The 21,293-nt window shown below is 45.5% G+C and overlaps 1 protein-coding gene across 1 annotated transcript in view; it reads left to right on the forward strand.

Moving 5' to 3' along the window:
• CACNA2D3 (calcium voltage-gated channel auxiliary subunit alpha2delta 3) overlaps positions 1-21,293 on the forward strand; it is an 860,086-nt gene that overhangs the window by 756,088 nt on the left and 82,705 nt on the right. Inside the window, exons 28-29 of the mRNA XM_078442942.2 lie at positions 14,561-14,622; positions 16,059-16,103. Of these exons, the coding sequence (XP_078299068.1) occupies positions 14,561-14,622; positions 16,059-16,103 (107 nt within the window). The remainder of the gene's footprint in view (positions 1-14,560; positions 14,623-16,058; positions 16,104-21,293) is intronic.

Here is a 21,293-nt window from a genome sequence, read left to right on the forward strand (position 1 = left end):
ATAAGCTACCCCAGCGCTAATCTACACAGGAGGGGACCGGGGCCCTGGGGCAGCGCTGAGCCCTCAGCACACGGTGGACACATGGACCACAGTGGAGAGAGAAGAGGTATTGGCCATTACCGTGGGGCCCTCAGAGGACCCTGTTCCCCCAAAGCCACTTCTTGTAGAAGGAACATCCATAATCCCTTCAGTTAAAGACTGGGGTCCACGTTGAAAGGTCCAGTATCCACAGAGCAAGGGAGGAGGTAAGCAGGAAGCTGCTATGTCCGTTGCTCCCCTTGCCCGTGGGGAAGCAGCTGGGAAGTTTGGGGTGGCTCGCACACCTGCCCAGGCCACCGTTACAGGTGAGGGGCCCTGTGAGAAGGGGCACGGAGCCCAGCCCTGAGCAGGTATGGGGAGAGGCCTCAGACCTGCATCAGATCGCACTCCTGAGGTCCCCCGCTCTCTGAGGTCCCCAGCTGTTGTTACGTTGCTTGTGCTTTTGAGTCATGAACAAGAAAGGACTGTGAATTCTAGCCCGTGTATTTCAGGTGAGCCATCAGTGCAGCTTTATCTGGACAGAAGCCTCAATTACCCCCTTGGGAGAGATTCCAGTGGCTCCAGCTTCTCTCTCCACTTTCCCCCAGGGCTCATCTGAGATCGAAGGCTGGGGGAGGCTTAATCATGAAACACACGGCCATTTCATTCTGGTCCTCTGTCATCGGCCTGTGCACAGGTCAGTGCCACGGTGGCCGCCTCATTCCACGCAAGGGTCATCCCGGAGTCAGGCAGCTCCCTGGGCCCTGTGGGGAGGCTTGGGCTTGGCCGTCTGTGGCCTCCGTGAGGCCCTCCCATTCCCAGCAGCAGCAAGGCTACAAGAGGCCAAGATCCAGTGTCCTGCCTCTTCCCAGGCCTCCTCGAGAGAGGAGTGTGTGCTGGGGAGTACTTGTCTGTGCTCCAGGAGTCCCCTTGGTTTCAGAACTAGGGTAGAGGAGGGGAAGGCAGACACCTGCGGGACATCATAGCGTGAGTCTTTCCTTCAGGCCGCGGGCACCTTGGATTCTCTTCTCTTTTCTGGTCAGGTCATCTTTCCTGAGAGGTCTGTTTGGGGGGCTGGAGGCAGGGTGGAAGGGAGAGGCACCAGCCCAGGCAATTCCCAAGCCACCCCTCCCACCCTGAGATTCCCCGAGGCCTCCATTTTTGAGACTCAAAATCCAGAATTTACTCCTTTGTTCTCTGAGTTTCTCTGTGCCCTCCCTTCCCTGAGGCCCTAAGCATGGAATGCTTTAGCTGAGGGAATGAGAAGAGCCAGGGGGTGCCAGGAAACTGGGAAGAATGTTGGTAACAACTGTGTTTCAAACTGTTATCCCTCAAAGAAAGCATGAAAGGCAAATGATTAACTGCCTAGTGCCTGGAACACAGTGCATTTGCTTGTTCATTCATTCATTTATTCATTCACTCAGTTTTTACTAAAAGCGTAGCAGGCACCATGGAACCTTCGTGGAAAGGATAAGGTCTGTGTCGAGGGACCCGGCTCACCACTGAGACCCCCGTCTACACAGAGGGCTCTACAGAGAGGGCTCTGGGGTGTGGGTCTTGCTGAGAAGGATTTGCGTTTTCCTACCAAAGCAGAAAAGGAGGTGCCTGCCCCCCACCCCCACTCCCTACAGCCCCCCTTTGACACGTACAGGGATCTGACCAGTGCACCCTATTCTGAAAACCTGTCCAGGAACCCAGATGAGAGACTCAGGTGTAGCCAGCCACGTGCTTGGGAGCAATCACTTTATGACAGAAGATGGCCTTTCCATCCTCAACATCCACCTGATTAACTTACAGTACAAAACTGGTATCCTTCACTCCGAGGCTGATTTCCAAATATTCTAAGATCCTGAGATTCCAAGTGGTTGAAGAAAAATAGTGCTTCATTACTCCAGAATGCCGTCTGCCTTCTCGTTCTCTTCTCCCTCCCTGCTCATAAGCACCTTGTGCACAGCTGTTCTGGAAGCCTATCTGCCTTGGGCAGGTCTGATACAGCCAGACCATCTGCCACCCAGGTGTTTGACTTTGGAATTGGTACCTAGATGGCTGGAGGGAAGGAGGCCCAGTGGCATGCTGGCCTTGTTTCCCAGGCTGCCTTGCTGCAGGAGCTCACTCAATAAGTACATGGTTTTCCTTTGACTGTTTCCATTATTGTCCTTTTTATGTCAGATGAACTGGAGACACTGGGTACAGATGGAGAATGACGGTCTTGTTGATGCACAACTCTGAGGGCGTCATGAAGTGTGTGATTCTGCTTATGATGAGATATCCCCAGGATAATTACCAGTTTTCGTTTGAACATCATCGAGTCCTGCTCATTGCCCCTGTTAGAAAGACCAGGGGCGTTCAGCTTCTTCACCTGCATTGGCCTTGCAGGTGGTCTCTTGCAGCTCTCGGACTCCATAAACTCCTCCCCAGCTGGGATTTTGCATGTGGTCCAAAATGCTCCCTCCACACTCCCTCTTCACCCGGTCCCTGGGTCCTCATAAATTTCTGCTCATCTTTGGGTCCTGCCTCTTTACTGAATACTTCCCCTAACTGTACCTGCAGAGAAAGCAGTGTGTTCTCAGAGGCTTTTAAGGTAATGGGCCAATCACCTAAACAAATCGGTCATCGATATCTGGAAAAGACAGAACCAATTTGAACATTCTGATAATTGTGCAAATATTCTGGATTGTTTAAATAGAGAATGATGGGTGACTTCTCTTGAAACCTCCAGTCTGCATTTTGTCTGAAAAACAAATAAACAAACACCCACAAAAACACACAGAGAGAAGGTGCTAGAACTCACAGTTGTGGAAACCTCTTTGGCTTTGCTCCGTGAGGCGAAAACAAAGTTGACGATCACTTCCTGACAGGGATGCTTAGGCCTGTAACTTACCTCTCTGATTCTCCGTCTTCTTACATGTAAAGTGTGGCTGGGAGTACTGTTCACCTTGTACAGTGCCGTGAGGATTGGCTGTGCAGTATCTAAAGCTTCAATTACTGGTATTATTTTTTTAAAGTTTATTTATTTACTTAGAGAGAGCATGAACAGGGGAAGGGCAGGGAGGTGGAGGGAGAGAGAAAGAATCCCAAACAGGCTCTGCACTATCAGTGCAGAGCCCGATGCAGGGTTCGAACTCATGACCTATAAGATCATGACCTGAGCTGAAATCGGGAGTGAGTGGGACACTTAACCCACTGAGCCATCCAGGTGCCCCTATGGTTATTATGTGATATAATTCCTATGATTTGATTTATAAACTAATTTCCATCATGGAATATACTGTGTGTAATTCCAAGACATGTCTGGTGAGCAGGGGAACATGTTTCATGAAATGATTCACATGCAAGCAAAATCACAACATGCTGACACTTACTAAGCTAAAATGACAGAGCCTTCAGGTTGAGGGGTAGACAGTATCTGGCAAGATGTAGATGAGATTGACGTGCTGATGGCAAAACTCGGGTTCTAGACTTCCCTGGGTCAGGAGCAGCCAGCAACAAGACCAAACCTCTCTGTCCCATCCCCGGTGCCCCTGGCTCCACGAGTCCATCATCCCTCACCTCCTCACAGAAACCAGGCGGTCCCCACCTTCACCTGCCGGCATTTGCAAGATCTGTTCACATCTCACACCTGTCCCTTGCTGAGAACCTTTCCGTGGCTCTCCGTTTCCCTCAGGACAGTGTGCAAACCACCTGAATAGCAAAGGTGGGTCTCCTGAGAGAGTAAACTGTCTGAGAGTAGCTGACGTCACCATCAGCACCGCATCCAACTGTCCAATCATTCACTGATGCGTATTCACAAGGCCTGCCTGGGCTGGGCACGTTTCCTAGATACAGGGAATACAGGTGTAAACATCCTCTGCCCTCGAGGGGCTTACCCCTCATCAGGTAGGAATGAAACACAACAAATAGCACATAATATAACTTAATGCCAAGAATCGATAAATGCTTTGAAGAAAAATAAAGCAGGTTTGCCTGTGTAGACAAAAAAAAACACTGGAATATCCTGTAGACCAAGAAAAGTCAGTGCTATTCCCTCCTGCAGTGAAGGAGAACACCACCCTGCCAGGGTCTTAATATGCCCCCATAAGGGAAGGTCAAAAGGTATTTCTAGGGTTCTGGGGTCTGGAGGGTCTCTCAGTGTGGGATCGGATTGGGATTGGGCTGCTTTAAGGATGGTGGACTTCTCAAGTCTTGGTTTGATAAATGAGCACTTTCCCTATGGTCAGGAGCGGTCTGTTGCTCAGATAAATTGCTTTGGGGGAAGTTTCTCAAGCAAATCATGAGGTATTTTTTACTTGTTTACGGCCTTACATTTCTGGGCAAGAATTTTCTGGAACAAAGAGCAAAGTCACGAAAGTCATGTTGATGGAGGCGGCCTTGGTTCCCAGACCTGATGTTTTGCTGCAGGACACAAGTACCTCAGTGCTCTCAGGGCTCAGCCTGCAACAGAGGTCACCCCAGGTCTTTGCCTGGGATGCGCCGCATGACCCTCAGTGTAGGGTTGCCAGATGTCGCAAATCAGAAGTATTTTATCTGGCGACCCTATGAGAGACCGTTGTGAATTTTTCAGTGAATTGTCTGCATATGAAATCTAGATTTTCAGCTTCTCCTTCAGCATCAGAATAGCCTATAGCATCCAGACTATATTCCCACAAGGCATCAGCTGAGCTGAGCTGCTCCCTTCATACCAGCACAGGGCTGTTTCTCATTCACCGCCCTTCCCACCCAGTCCTGGAAAGATCTGAGGTGGGGAGCTCTGGGATGGACTCAGGCTCGCTCAAATGAGCTGGGTGTGCTTACCCAAGTCCCCTTCCTTCCCTGTGCCCTGGAACATGAGCCGAAGGCTCAGAGGAGCTGGATGTGTCCCTCCAGCCCTGTGAGCCACCCACGTGGATATTTTAGCACTGCTTTGCATTAAATACAGTCACAAACATCCAACTCAGAGGTGTTTGGCAAATAAATGTGACCATTCTATTATGGGTTTTGAAATGTTTGGAAATCTGACCCTTGATTTTGTTATAATCTCTTTGGTAACTGTTATTAGGTGGTGACCTAATAAGAAATTATTAACTGGGGAGCTATAATTTGGAAGCTTATAATTTTCTTAATGGACATTGATTTGTGTAACCTGATTAAAATACAATGAAGCCTGAGGCTTAAATGTTTTATTCTGAAAGGCTGAAAAGATGGGAATTGACTCTAGAAATGTATTGGCTCCAAAACTTTATTGAAATAATATTATTTGAAGAGTTTTGTGAGCATAAAACAATGTGACAAAAAATAGTCGATGCCAGCTCCCGTGGCCTCAGAAAGCTGAGGGAATATAGGTTTCTTCAGATGGAGTCTGGAAAAATGCTTCCAGATTACCTCAGGAGTGAAAAGGAAGTTATGATTCCATCCCACGGCCCCGCTAATTCTTTTCAGCGTTGATTCTGTCAAGTAATTAGAATCAAAATGGAGGAAACATTCATAATTGTCACTTATTACACTTTCCCTGAGGTGACTGCTCCCGAGAAGCTTCGGCAGGACGAAAACAAAGCGATTACCAAAGAAATCTGCAGGCAACTGATGAGGCCTTCCTACACACATTCCCACAAGCCAGCCACAGACTGGGTGGGGATGGTTCCAGATTAAAAGAGGCTTCCACAGCTATGAGTCTTCAAAGAAAATCTTTTGCTATCACATTGTCAATCGAGTGATAATGAATCCTGTTTCCACTCCCTCTCTCTTACCACAGGTGTACATCATGGGGCTCTTTGTTACTTAAAAGCATGTACAAGACAGTCCACCCCTCCCCCCTCCCGCACTGTACCACACAGAACACTTCAGAAGTGAAATATGCACTTGGTTTGGGGATGTATTTAAAACACCTCCTCCCCTTTTATCATTGTATTTGTTCAGTTGGCATAGGCTAAAATATGAGGTGTGTCTACTGCTCTGAGGATGTTGTTTCCGCCCCCCCCCCCCCCCCAATTTCTGAAATAATACCATACCTTGGAGATTAATGTTCAGGCTTTACCAAGATTATAATAAACAAATATTGCTTTGATCTAAATATTTTTCAAACGGTTGTTGCTGATTGCTCTCTCTCCCCTATAATCTTTTAAGAAAGGCTTTGGACTTGGCTGTCTGACACCCAGGGGGACATGAAAACAGCTGCCTTTCCTTCCCCCTCATGGTGAGGATACTCTGTTCTCAGTTTCACCCAAATTAGTCCCAGGATTTCAGTTGTCTTTTTTGTCCAACATTCCATCATGCAATTCATTAAAATCTTCACATGAAATATTTAACAGATGAGTTATGTCATAATTCACATTACGGCTCTAAATTGTTATTCATGTGGTAAGTCATTTATCCTGGACATTAGCAGACCTCTGGAATGGGCTTGTATTTGATGTAAGGAAGGTTAGAATTCTTTTCCTCAACACCCCAGAACAGTGGCCTTATTCCAAACCCCCCGTTGATCGTGAAATATTCCCCCAAAAGTGACATGCAGATTCATTTGTTAGTTCGGCTTGCAATTAACTATGTTGAAAATAAACAGAAGAAAACATTTAAACAAATGTGGCCTGGCTAACAGCTATTACAGTTGACCGTTAATTAAGGCAAGTTGGAATCCAAATGTGCCAGCCCTTGTTACTGTCACCGCTAGCAATCATTGCCATTGTACACAAAGGAACGAAAAATCAGGGGCTCTGTCAAAGGGGGTTGAGGACAGAATGGGCGATATTAAGCCAGCTGAGTAAAAATAGCCACTACCTTGCTTGAGAAGTGTAACCAGCAGGAGCTCATTTTCGGGAAGAGATAACAAACCTATGGCCAGCATTTATTTGTAGAATGTAGGTTTTGAGAAAACTTGTCCCACTCAGGGCGACTGGGTAGCTCGGTCGGTTGAGTGTCTTTTCTACTCAGGTCATGATCTCACAGTTTGTGGGTTCAAGCCCCGTGTCAGACTTTGTGCTGACAGTGCAGAACCTGCTTCATATTTTCTCTTCCTCTCTCTCTGCCTCTCCCCTGCTCGTGCTCTCTCTGTCTCAAAAATAAACATTTAAAAAAATTTTTAGGAGCACCTAGGTGGCTCACTCCGTTAAGCGTCTGACTTCAGCTCAGGTCATGATCTCACAGTTCACAGATTCAAGCCCCACATTGGGCTCTGTGCTGACAGCTCAGAGCCTGGAGCCCATTCTGGATTCTGTGTCTCCCTCTCTCTCTCTCTCTGTCTCTCTCTCTCTCTCTCTCTCTCTCTGCCCCTCCCCCACTCACTCTCTGTCTCTCTCTCTCTCCTTCAAAAACAAATAAACATTAAAAAAAAAAAACTTTTAATTTTTTTAAAAAGCAAAATAAAAGTCCCACTCTTAAGTAATGAAATACATGGGGTATTCTTAGCAGATATTTTATTTATTAACTTATTATAGTTTCAATTTTCTCTGATAAAGATGCAATTGTCTACATATCCCTATCAATGGATTGGATCTATTACAAAAGACTTCTCTTTATGGGCCACACTAACTCAGGGTCACTCTGGAACCTTTCTCTGCCTGAGCACTGGGATGAAATAATTGTCACATGCTGCCATCAGTGACCAGTCTGTTGAGAAGCTTTGTTTGTTAGGTACCCTGTTGGATGAACACATGAAGCTGGTACTGCCAGACTGGGGACAATAAACTTCTTGGATTCTATATGCAGACCTGTCTAGCCTTGTCCTGAGTGTGCATAAGTGATCACAGTTCCAGAAGGGGTGCGTGAAGGGCTTGAACGATAGAGCACAGCTTTCCTTAATGTTGGGGGGGGGGGGGGCAGAATCCATTCTAAAAGCTTGCTCAACTGAAAGAGAATCATCACCTTGTGTTTTCTGCTTCATCTTGCCAGGACTCATATGGTCTCTATCCCCCTTCTTTGGAATCATAATTTAGTACAGTATTTACCCACCAATATTATACCATAGACATTTCTAGCAGTGAACAGGATGGATTTATCCTGGGTGGATTTTTTTTGTTCAGTCTCAATATATTGGCACGAAAAGTTGTATGTAGTGGTGAAATACAAGAATAACGGGTAAAAACTCTGGGAACAAATCATAGCAGGAAGGTTGACAACACTATCAAGCCTTTAGAGTGTTCGAATACACACCATTTTATTTTGTACCATTTACCCCCATCCCGCAAAAGTTCTGTGCAGAAGCTAAAGCTGGTATGACTGTCTTTTCAGGGACAGAGAGGTGAAGTAATACATCCTTTGCACACAGCAGTCTTAGAAACAGGGTTCACATCCAGTTCTTTCAGTAAAACTTTTCCTGGTTATAATTGGTTGCTGGCGGCTGGATTGTTCTTCTGTCTCCTGGATGAGCTCTCAATGTGTATCTGAATATACGGTATGGCTGGGAGAGTGGGCAAATGGAAGCAGGGGTGTCTGTGTGAGCTTGCGTGCCAGGCATGGTGAGCACTATTTTACAAACCGGATTTGTGCTCCTAGGGGTATGTTGCAAGTTGAGGCCAAGCCCACAGAAAATTATTTCTAAATGAGTACAATATGAAAAAGTTATTTTATTTCTAATTTTACATGTAACATTGTTCTTTGGCGGGTCTCGGATTACACTTGAATGCATGTCTATTAACCTGATATGAGATGCATGCATGATTTCATCTTGAATGCATTTGAATATAATAGCACTGGAAATGTAATTTGTATTCTCAAATTTTATAAAGCAAAATAAATAAATCTTGGGGGTGGTAGCCACATTGAGCATATTGCATTGATTTCTTTGGGTTTCTCTCAAACTAATTACCAACTTCCCCTTGTAAATCCAGGTCTTCTCACACTGGCGGTTCTAAATGATCTAAATCCTCCATACCTAAGTCATCCTCCTTTCTTGCACCTCCAGGGAGTGGGTAGCGTGGACAGCTCTGTGGAGAACTTTACCGTTGATCCTTAAAGAGTGCTAATACCCAGTTCCTCTCTGATGCTCCTGCTATCAGTGATCACTGTCCAACAGAACTCTCTGTGATGATGGAAATGTTGTTGAGCTACACGATCCACTACGGGAGCACTAGCCCCATGTGGCTATTGAGCACTGAAAATGTGACTAGCACAACTCTGGAAGTAAATTCTTAATTTTATTCTATTTTAATTAAAATAGCCACATGTAGCTGGTAGCCGCCAATCTGGACAGCACAGAACTGGAGCATTTGAGGTGTCTGTCCTGATTCAAGCACACTAGTCACTGACATCCCCACGTGAAATGGCTACATGTTTAGGTGCATGGATGACGCTCTGTGCTCATCTATATCCACTTGGGAATCCTGAAGTGCCATCCTCTTTTCAGTGATTTGACTGCCCTCTCCAGGTCCCCATCCCTGGCTGTTTTGTCTTCATATCAGTACACCCACCCCCTCGCACATACTGGGTTTCTGATAAATATGGAGGAGGAGAAGGAGGAGGAAGTAGGTAGTAAGGAAGTTTCAAAGTTGAGGAAGGAGGAAGCCTGGAAGATACTTCACTGAAAGTATGTGGTCTGCATTGCTGGGATGAAAATCTGTACCGAGGCCCTCCTGGAGTACTGAGGAGAGTTACAGGAAAAGTCACCTGAGTAATTCAAACCAAAAGTGATGTCAGTACTCCAGATGCCTGAATCATCTCCTGTGAAAGGGCCTGGGGCTCTTTGGGATGGCAGTTCTCGCAAAAATGGTTTTGTTGTTTTGCTGATTTCCAAAGACCATCCCAGTATCTGGGCGTCACTGTCCTAGAGGCACACACAATATTGGCACATTGGGAAGGGCCCCAAAGGATACCTTTTTCTGGGTCTATTCCACTCCTGAAGGTGAGTAAGGTACCACCCGATGCTGTCATGGAAAAAGGGGCTCTTGTTCTATGGTCATGGTGAAAGCCCCTGACAGGGGGTCTGGGAGCTTTTGTACTCAAATGGAAGTGAGGAGAACCATGAGCTCCAGGAGAAATATGTTGATGATTTTCTGGACTGTCTAAAAAATTTCAAACCCCAGGAATGGTGTTTTTATTTTCTGCATTCTCTTTGGGACTTGGGTTTCACTAAAGCATTTTCTGTCCTTGTTTTCCTTATTAAATTAGCAAGATTGACTTGAATCAGAGTATACTGTTATGGCTTAAAATGTTGTTGAAAGAGCAAAATAGACAGGCATGACAAATATCTTGGGTTCCATTTGGGATATGTGGGGGGTGGGGGAAGAGAGTGGGACTTGCTGAAGTAATAATGATTTTCTTCTGATAAGAGTTGGAAAAAAAACCCATGTGAAACAAAGATAAAGGAAAATAGTGAAAGGAATCTAAATTTCTGTTTGTGGAAGCTCCTATTTGTTTTCTTGAAAAGAGTCGGCTAGAGGATGCTCCTTAAGCATTTTTGTCTGTTTGGCGGGGAAGTGGCTGTTGGTGAGGGGTGGTATTAGGTTTTTTTGTTTTTTTGTGGGGGTTTTTTGTGTGTGTTTTTTCTCTCCACTTTAAATCATTTTCATGCTTAAAAGATCATTAGCCAAATGTACCAAGTGGCTGGAGGTGCCTAACACCTCTTGTTCTCGTCTCCCACTGTCCCATTTCCCTAGTACTTCCTCTTCAAGGCCTCCATCATGGACTTTCTAAAATATCGATCTGTGGTCCTGCCATATCTCTGCTTAATCTTAAATGGCTCCTCAGACCCCATAGCAAGTGTCAACAAACTTTTCCAGTGGAGGGCCAAATAACGTGAATTTTAGGCTTTGTGGGCCATTCAGTCTCTGTTACAACGACTCAGCACTGCCGTCACACCATAGACAGTGTGGAAACAGATGCGTGTGGCTGTGTTCCAATAAAACTTTATTTATAAAAAGAGGCTGGATCTGGCCCAAGGCCTACAGGAGACTCTTTAGATGCGTGGGCCCAACATTCAAGACCTTCAGCCGTTTGACCTCAACCTGCACAAGCATGTCCCCCACTCCCATTCCTTCAGCCTCAGAAGAGACTGTGGTCTTTTAAAAGGCTGCATCCTTTCATCTGCGCTGTTTCCGTGCTTGGATTACCATCTTGCCTCTGCTCTTACTTTTCCTGCCAGTCAGGTCTCCAGGTGTCACCTTACACAAAGCTCCTGCCAGCTCTCCCAGGCCAAACCCGCTCCATCTATTGTGCTCTTCAGCCCTGTGTGAAGTCTCTGACGTTGCCTTTACCATGTGGCTACACCACAGCTAGACACCATGGGATTATGTGTTCTCATTCCCCTGAGCACCCAACTGAGAGCTCAGCATAGGGAAGGCCACTGAACAAATGGTCATGGAGTTGACTTGCCAATGAGCTTGTGATTCTCTTAATCATAGCGAAGTACGTTAGCTTGTAGGCAAAAATGCTACGAAACCAGATGTGCTACCGGGAGCCAGGGGCCAGAGTTGCTGACAGGGGCAGAGGGGGTCAGCCAGCAAAAACACAGCCAGGGCAAAACCAAGCAGATGTGGCAGTCAGGACTTCAGACAGCCCTGTGGCATCGACCTCACGGCCCAGATGGGGGTGCGAGGAATGAGGAGCAAAGAAAGCGGTGTCTAGTTTAGGGCATCGGGAGCAGGGAAGGGACACAGCATGCTGGAGGGGGATCAGAGAGAAGCAGCCCACATGATTAATGGGATGGAGGGGCTGACTCAGGAGGAAAGATTAAAGCACTCTGAGGAACTGGGGTGCAGGCTGAAAGGGGCAGATGATAGCAGGCTTCAGGAATGTGAGATGGATAAACACCCAGGAGGGAATAGCAAGCTTCATTAGGGAGGTGAAAATTGGGGGGGGGGGGGGGGCGTCCATCAGAAGGATAGAAGGGGTTCTCAGAAAGGGCACGGGCTGCTGATGGGGAACCCAGGTGAGGATGGGTGGGCCAGGGGCAACTCTGGGCTACTGGAACAAGAGACACCATGGAAAGGCCACTGTGGGGTGACGCTTTCAGGAAGCCCTCTGCTTTATCCTTTAGCATCTAGAAGCCTGCCATGGTTGTTGGCCATGGTCCTCACAAGTGGCCTTAGAATTACTGACTGCCAGCCTGGGACGAGCTGGCTGGGGACCAATGCCAAGGAGAAGCCACACAGAAAAGCACACGGAAGACGAGAGAGAAACTCACCTCCACTCTCCTCCTAGACACCAGTGAGTGGATGTCGCAACGTGAGGCCCTCTGTCCTGAAGTCAGCTCTCTGCTGCCCGCACCCTCCCTGTCGTTGGTAGAACCAGAGAAACTCCTCCAAGTCGCCTCTTAAGGTCAGGCCCTCACCTCTGCCTGCTGTGGATCTAAGCAAAGCCCAGCCTGCTCTGCAGTGCCCTCGGTTGGCCCCTCCCCAACGAGGATACGGCCTGTCAGGCATTTGGGAAGGTCAGATTTATTGGAAATAGCAGCACACAGCCTCCAACCTCCAAAATCACGTTCCTTGAGGTGTTCTCTGAAATGTTCTCTAGGGCCAGGAAGAGCAGCTTGTGTTGCAGTCTGACAAAGTGGTCCACGTGGTGGCAGGTCCCCCACAGCCAGTTTACTAAGGCCTGTGGAGCGGCCGTGCTCAACCCTGGCTGCCCATTAGAATCACTAGAGGCTGTTCTTCAGTTATGCTAGGGCACCTGGGTGGCTCAGTCAGGTAAGCATCCAACTCTTGATTTTGGCTCGGGTCATGATCTCACGGTTCATGAGACTGACCTCCACGTCTGGCTCTATGCTGCCAGTGCAGAGCGTGCTTGGGATTCTCTCTCTCTCCATCCCTCCCCTTGCTTATGCTCTCTCTCTCTCTCTCTTAAAATAAATAAATAAACTTTAAACGAAAAAATCTTCATTCAGCTACCCATGCCTAGACACCACTCCGAGGAAATCTAGTTTAAATGGTCTAGGTGTGGAGGGAGAAGGCACCCCAGGGATCAGTCCTTTCTAAAAAAGTTCCCTGGGTTCTAACATGTGGAGAACTACCACCGCAAAGCCTCTATTTGGATGTGATTATAATTCATATTGATATTACTCTTTTTTCTCAATAACTACTGACTGTAATGTCACCTGAAAGGTTTTTTAAAAGGCAAGCATTTACCGATGGGTCATCTACATGCTCAGCACCTTGCTGGGGGGGCAGGAATCCAATGGGGAGCAAGATCAGGTGCCTGTCCTTTGAGAGCTTATGGTCCAGAAGGTGGGGAATGCTTTGAGCAAAGCCACGTGAATCCAGAGTGCTGAGATGGTGCATTCCAGAGACTTCACTTCCCATTCTGCATTTTGCAGCCATGTTCACTCTAGCCTTATCCTAGAGTCTGAGTTTCTAAGTCCAAAGGTAGAAGATGAGTCCCTCCAAATGTGCATACCTCAGTCAACCTTGACTCTCAGGCTTGCTTCAACAATTTTTCTAATAAGTAGGAATGCACTTGATGGTTATAAGAGTAACAGGCCAAGACTTTCATAAATCTTCAGGTTCCTGAAGTTAGTATGGCAATGATTACCTAACTGGGGGATTAAACATGGTGGCATGTGGGATCTTAAGAGTATTGAGTGAACTTCCCCCACACCCCAACCATGTCTTTCCTTTGATGGGTACTGTTATTTAGGTTGAAGTTACTTTAGGTATTTAAGTAAAAGAAAACGTGTGGAAAGATAAATAACAATACTGGTGGTGTGCAGATGTGGCAAAAATAGGGAAGTTGGTGTGCAAAAGACTGAAGTTTGCAGAACTGCACTGGGACCAATGGCGTCCCGCGTGGAATCCAGTGTTTCCAGCACAGAATCGCATTCTTTCTTTCCAAACTCCTCTAACATCTTCTTACCATCTGATGAGCCTTCTGCTCTGCCTTGAGCACTTTCCGAAATGGTTTCAAGAGTTACATCATTTTGGCTTCAGGGAGAGAAACAGTGTGAGCTTGTTCATGTCCTGATTCTAAGGTTCCACCAAATGTTACTTCCCAAAGTTTCAAGTCACTTTCCTAACTTCTCTCTCTGTATGTTTCTCTCACTGGAACTGGCATGCACTGTTGCTCAAGGGAGCTTTTCATGGCCAAACAGAATTGCGTAATTCCCTCAAAGTTCCTGGGGAGAGAAAATCATCGAGATGTGGATACTGGGGGCCAGTTTAACTAAGTCACATCATAGCAAAGTGACTCCCTTCCAAACTCCAGCCTCGTGACAAGTGCTTTCCAAATGTTGTATCTCAAAAACACATGCATAGTATACATTTTACACATGCAAGTTCATACAGTAATAACTGAAACAAGAACCCAGAAGAAGCAATCGTTTTCGAAATAGACTTTATTTTTTTCATTCCTGTTTTTAGCCTGGGTTTGGGAGGGGAGTGACCACAAGTGTATGAATTTTAGAAACACACAGGTAACGTGTCTCCAAAGAGTCATCAACAGTTCTGTGCATATAATTAGCCTTGAGAATTCCTTACCTGAAAGGTAAAATGTCTTAGTTGTAGGCTTCACTGTAAATTTAGTTTTTAAGTTCTTATCTGGTATGCTTGCATCAGCTTTTCCCCGTGACAGATAACTTTCAATGATAATCTTAAGTAATTGTGGGAAGGAATCTCTAATGCCTTGTTTTATTTATAATTTGTCCCAGCTGTAGGCATTCAGATGAAACTTGAATTTTTCCAGAGGAAGTTCTGGACTGCCAGCAGACAGGTAAGTTATAATCAGCGTATTGAAGCATTAGCGACACTGTTATTATACAGGTGTTCACATTTGGGGACCCGGAGCCTAAAGTGCCAGATTTCCGATGAATGTTTGTAGAATGAACTGCTGGCCGCTCAGGTTACCTTTCATTTCACTGCAAAATAAAAGGCTGTCAGCATGTTAGACAGCACATGCTGGGAAAGAAGGCAATTTGCTCCTACAAAATGTTTTAATTGTGAAATCAAGACAGTCATCTTCCAAAGGAGCAGTTTTTCTTTTAACTATTGGTGACTTTTATGAATTTCCACAGTGATTTTTTTCTAACTTTGCGGTGCCTGGTTATCTATTTGTGAATTTCCTTATTGCAGTTTTGAAGGCCTTTGCATAACTAGATCTGACTAAGCATGCATCTGACTTCTTTGACCAGAGAGGGCTTCTATGCCTTGGAAAATCTGGAAGGCTTCCTTCTTTGCACTGTGTTCTCTGTATCGAGCAATCTCAGTAGTATTTGTGTAGTGATTCAGTGGAAATGGCCATTTTTCCCCAATTCTAAATGTGGGGGTAATATATTATTTCTTACATAAATACTTAAATAAACACTTTAGGAAACTATAGACTAAGACAGGAGTGTTTTTAAAGAGTCACTAGCCTTTATAAATTGTAAATTAAATACTCACACAGTGATATTTTTTGTTACTCAAAGATTTGAGATCTTAAAAAGATATCAATATTGAATGGCAACATAAGTTAAAATAGGCAACATAAATTAAAATGAAAACGAGTCAGTTCCCCCCAAAATTGTCTTTTATATGACTATTTGGAGTTGGTATTGATTCTAGGGAAAGCAGACAATACTCATCTTGGAGCATTTCCTTTGTTTGTTTGTTTCTTTTTGAGAGAGAGATAGAGAGTATGCGGGCGCATGTGGGAGGGGTAGAGTGGGGGTGGGGAAAGAGAGAATCTCAGCCTCAGCCTGGAGCCCAACATGGGGCTTGACCCCACGAACCATGAGATCATGACCTGAGCCGAAATCAAGAGGACGCTTAACCGACTGAGACACCCAGGTGCCCCACTGGAGCATTCCCTTTGGATGAAATTTGGTTTTTGCATAGGGGCGCCTGGGTGGCGCAGTCGGTTAAGCGTCCGACTTCAGCCAGGTCACGATCCATGAGTTCGAGCCCCGCGTCAGGCTCTGGGCTGATGGCTCGGAGCCTGGAGCCTGTTTCCGATTCTGTGTCTCCCTCTCTCTCTGCCCCTCCCCCGTTCATGCTATGTCTCTCTCTGTCCCAAAAATAAATAAAAAACGTTGAAAAAAAAAAATTAAAAAAAAAAAAAAAAAAAGGCAAGGAAATAGCTTGTTCTTGAATAATTAAGTGGCAGCCATAGCAAATTCTGGAATGTCCAAGTAACAATACGTTTCCCCTTGCTTTCCCCCCACCCCACAGTGTGCCTCTCTGGATGGCAAATGCTCCATCAGCTGTGATGACGAGGTAAGAGGGCCCCTGGCCCTGTGTCTGCCCTGGTCAAGGGGAGGTGACAGAGGGTGCCTTCTCAAAGAGGAAGTGCCTCTGTAAAAGGAGCCATGTCTGACAGATTGCTCTGGACCAAGCTCCAAAAACTCAAGCACATTTGCTTTCTTTTCTTTCTTTTTTTTCTTTCTTCCCCTAATGAAATAGTTTATAAGACTTTGAAAAATGTGCTTAAATGTCCCACGGATGGCACTTTTGGAATTTTGGCATTTTATAGGAAATAATACAAATTGCTGCCATTTGAAGCTCATATGACAAGTCTCAAAGCTTTTGCCCCATATGTTATCTCTTCTCATCCTGGTAGTAACCCAATCAAATGGGTAGGAATGATCATCCCATTTGGCAGAGGGGGAAACTGAGGATCAGAGAAATGGCTTGCTTAATTTCATGTAATAAATGAGATGAAAATGTAAGGAGTTGAAAACTCAGGATTTTTTACTCTAGCATAGTGTTCTCTCCCATACCTCCTTCCCTCCCTTTCTTTTTATCTCTCTCTCTGTTGCTCTTTTGGGAAGAGGAATTTGAATCCCACCCGTGAGCAATAAGAGAAAAAAATGTACCACTGCCATAAATTTACCCCTCAGACTTATGTTTTCACAGCATTTAATCCTGTACACCCTCTGCCCCATGATTTGGAGCAAGCAGGTATGTAGAGGCCTTCCGTGGTGGCTCAGGTAGCCTTTCTTTCGCTGCAGTAACTAAAACATTAGTCAATACATAAACCAGGACTTATAAATAATCATATTTATATTCCTTCTGGTTACCACAGGGATTCAACAAATCCTAACCAAATATAATGTCAACACAGAAAGCATAGATTAGGAATATATTTCAAAAAAGTAGGCAAAAACAAGGAGAGAAGTATAAAAGGGAAACCGGGATGAAGTTAAACACAAAAGGCTCAGTCCCCAAAGATCATTGTTATATGAATCACTATCCAAAGACTAAAAGCCAATCAATTAGCTTTTGAGCAGAAGTCCAATTTTCTTTGACCATCAGATCGAAAATAATTTTCCTTTAGGAAAGAACATTTTGTGACACCTTATGATCTATGCCCTCTAGTAAGTTAGAGAATGCCATTCAGAAGACACTCAAGAAGCCTCAAACCTCTCCTCTGCCTTTGAGACATTTATTATCATATTGGGGTACTCAGCTCAAGACAACATAGCTCAATAATAATATTGATTAATCAGTGCCACGAGACCCTGTGTTAAGCCCTTCACTCATATAGTAGGTACAATTACTAATCCCAATTTATGGCAAGAGAACTAAGGATAGTTTGTTGGTTAGTTGGGTGACTGGATGGATGGTTGGTTGGCTGGTGGGATGGATGGTGTTTTGGAGAGTTGATTGGTTGATTGGTTCCTGGGTAGTTGGATGGATAGATGGATGAATAGTTAAACAATTTGATGAATAAAACCTGAGGCAGTCATTTTCCTATATCCTCACTGCCTCTGTGCATCCTCACATATAAAAGTAAGTGGGAATGGGTGCCACTAACCAGAGTTAGAAACATCTATTATCTATTTGTTGTTCAATGACTGAATTCACAGGTGATATAGCACGGTGGTTAAACGAGCAGGCTGCAGAGTTAGAACAGCCGGCTTGAAATTGTGGCTCTGACAGTAATGAGCTGTCGACCTTGAGCAAGTTTCTGAACCTCTCTGTGGGGATAGGAATATCCACCTCACAGGGTAATGGCAAGGAATGAATGAGATAATATATGGAAAATGCATGGTACAGTTCCTGGCAAATGGTAAACACTCAATAAAGGTCAGCTATAAACCAAAAATGTCAACAGACTTTTTCTTCCCTTAGAGTTAGTGGCTCCCCTGAATCTAAAACCTCAGACAGCAATGGCATATGCCCTCTAGGAGTATTGGCAGCCTCCCCTGGGCCCAGTGAGCACAGCACATATGCCTTCCTCACCGCTAATGATCTTCTTCAGCGGTCACTGGGATAAGCCCTCCTATGAATGTCATGGAAAGGCCCACATACTTGGAAAATGACACATTGAGTTTGCTCTCATTTCTGAACTTGATCTGATGCTCAAATATCGTCATCCTGCACTGTGAAACTATCATCCATTCCCCATTTTTGACTCTAAGTTTGGCTTCAGGCAACCAGTTGACATAGTTTCACATGGAAATGCCAGTCCTGCTTTCCCACCAAAGTCCCTTCCCACCTTTCAGCACACTCTTTCCATGTCTCATTCTCCTTTCATGACTTTTAATTAAGCCTTTGAGACCATGTCCCTCCCTCTCCCCCAACTGCCCTCAAGTGATGAGGTCCCCATTAAAAACAGCTGTGGGGACTCATTAAGTTCACATGCTCTGGCTTCTCCTCTGCACTGAAGACCTGGCCCAACTCCCTCAGACTTATCAGACACGCTTTGCTTTGGACCGATTCCAGCCCCTCTGTCTCCCTCCATCCGTAGACTCCCTGAGCCCTGGCTGGAGTGCCCTGGGCTGCTGGGTGGAGTCAGTATGGCCAGATATCTTCCCATCTGGAAGAGTAGACATCCTTAGTTGGGCCAGGCGGTGCCTGAGCCATGTGACTTGGAGGGCCTGGCCGTGGGTCTGACTGAAGACTTTGGAGGAGCTCCATTCCATCCTGGGTGAATGTCAACTTGAGAGATCCAGAGGCAGTACTTCACACACTCATTCATTCCCTCCAGACATGTTTCCTAAGCCCTTTTATGTCACCCCTGGGGATCCAATGGGAAGCAGAGTCAGAAATGGCCTCTTTCCTACTGGAACTGACTGATTAGCAGGGAAGACAAGTGTACGTGATTATCCACTGTGATAAGTGCTGTGAATTAAACGAAAGGGGGGATCTGGGAAGGTTTCTCTGAGGAGATAACATGTAGGTCAACTGAAGAGGGAGGAGATGACATTGAAGACAGTGCCTGAAGCCAGAGAAGAGCTTCACGGGCAGAGAATACCATGTGCAAGGCACTGGCGTGGCCGAGGTTACTGCACTCTATGCAAGCGTGGTTGGCATTCGGATGGAAATGGAGAAGGAAAGTCCTGCCCACCTCTAATCTCAGCCTGACCTGTGGCACCGTTGTCTCACACTCTCATTTTCTTCTCCCACTCGTCTTTCCAACAGCCTCCCTCTCCTAATGAGAGCACCAGAATATTTGCAAGGAGAGTGGAAGATGAGAACGTTCTCCCCTACTGGGGCAATTTGGAGGAGATGTTGGGGGCAGTGAGTGGATCTAAAACTTCGTATTCCAGCGCAGCTGCTACCCTTGCTTGTCCAGAGGAGTCAAGATAATAATCAATGACTGGACTTTGTAAGGCCTTGTAGGCATTTCCTCTGGAATCTGAAGGGTCTCCTCGAAGTAGGACAGACTCGGGAAGGGCTAAATCCAAGCCACCTGGTGCCTCCATGTCTAGAACGACTCCAGTCAGGAGGGGGTTTGATAGTCAGTGCAGTAGCTATTGAGGGCAAGGGCACAGGGGATCCTACCAAGCACTTCTTTCCAAAATAACCACTTTGCAACAAATTGTTTAAAAGACAGTATCTTGATAAAGATAGTTGGCCAGTGATGAATAGATACATCATGTGGTGTGAAGTAAGGGTCAGACTGCTCTACAGCTAAAATATTAGGGTTGAAATTGTGAGACGTGGAGAAAAGTAGTAAGGAGTGACCCCTTACAGTGCACACCTGGAATGCAGAGACCCAGGCCCTACCCTCAGATGGAAGAACCAGCCCTCCCCCTCTGTCTCTCTTCCTCTCTCTCCCCACAAATGAAAACAACAGGCAGTATGAGACTCGGCTTCTAAGTGAGTTGTTTCAAATCATTGCTCAGCCTGCACCAACCAAACCAGGCAGAAGGCATCCCCCAAAAGAAAAAGGTTAAACAGAAAGCAACAAAGTTCAGCCTACCTGCCTGCACTACCTCTTGCTATGAACAATGGAACAGCTTCCCTTTCTGAGGAACTCTAAATTCATAGCATTAGGATACTAATTAGGATAAAGATGGCGCATAGTAGGTGATCAATAAACACTGTTTGCTGAGTGGATGCAAGCACAGGTTTTTGACGACTTACTGTGCCCCGTGCACCTTACACTGTGCTCAGCACTTTGCACTCACCCTCTCATTTAATCTTCTCAACAACCTAACAAAGGGTTCTTGCTAGCTCCACCTTTTAGGTAAGAAACCTGAGACTCACAGTGGTAAAGACTTTGCTCAAGGTCAACTGATAGCAATTGGTCAGAGTCTCTGATTCTGAAGTGGATGTGTTACCCTGGGGGCTAAAACCACCTTCCGGTTAACACAGCCTTGGTGCTGTGTTTCCTACTCCCAAGTACCCCTCCTCATTGCCTTTCCTTACCACCTGTGACTGCCCAATTCCCATGGCCTCTAACCTCAGGTATCTACCTGATCTGCCTTTGGGACAGGAATCAGACCTCTCTGAGCAATCTTGACTTATCCAATCATCATCAAGAAAGGTGTTTTTTTTTTTGTTTTGTTTTTTAAGGAAATCAAGTTCTCTCTGCCTCTCTTTCTCCCTGTCTGCATTTTTTTTCAAACAACCTCATCCCTACATGTTTTATCAAAGGTGGCTGTCGAATGGGCACTTACAATATCTGTCAAAATGTAGAGCTCTTTCCTCCAAGCCCTTCTGTCTGACTGTCCACCCTCAGGACAGGGTGATAAGTGGACACCTTCTAAGATGCTTGGCTTAGTTTGTGGGGAAAGTAGCATAGTGACAGAAAACTGAGAAAATATCTCCTCTATTTTCTTTTATTGGAGGAAAAGGAGTATGGAGAAGACAACTGAATATTAATTGTTGTAAAGAGACATAGAGAAAACAGTTGATCAGACTGGAATCTGGCAATTCTGTCCTTACTGCCCCATAACCTGGTACTCTGCTCACCTAAGTCCGTGGGCCAACTCACCTACACCACACTTCCCAGTAATCATTTAATCTAAGCACTTGTTGGTAAGGCTGCCTCTTCAGGAAATCATCATAGTCACATTAATGACACAGCATCCTTGATTTTGACCTTGGTTTTTTTTTCAGTGATTTGTATCACAACCTTGGCCATTCTGTTTCTTGCTTAAAAGGGTGACCAAGTATTTTTATAATCAGTGCAAACATGAAATTCAAAGCTACCCCTCAATAAGCATGGTCTTC

This window comes from Panthera onca, chromosome A2, assembly GCF_046562875.1.
Source record: "Panthera onca isolate mPanOnc1 chromosome A2, mPanOnc1 haplotype 2, whole genome shotgun sequence".
Lineage (NCBI taxonomy): Eukaryota > Metazoa > Chordata > Mammalia > Carnivora > Felidae > Panthera > Panthera onca.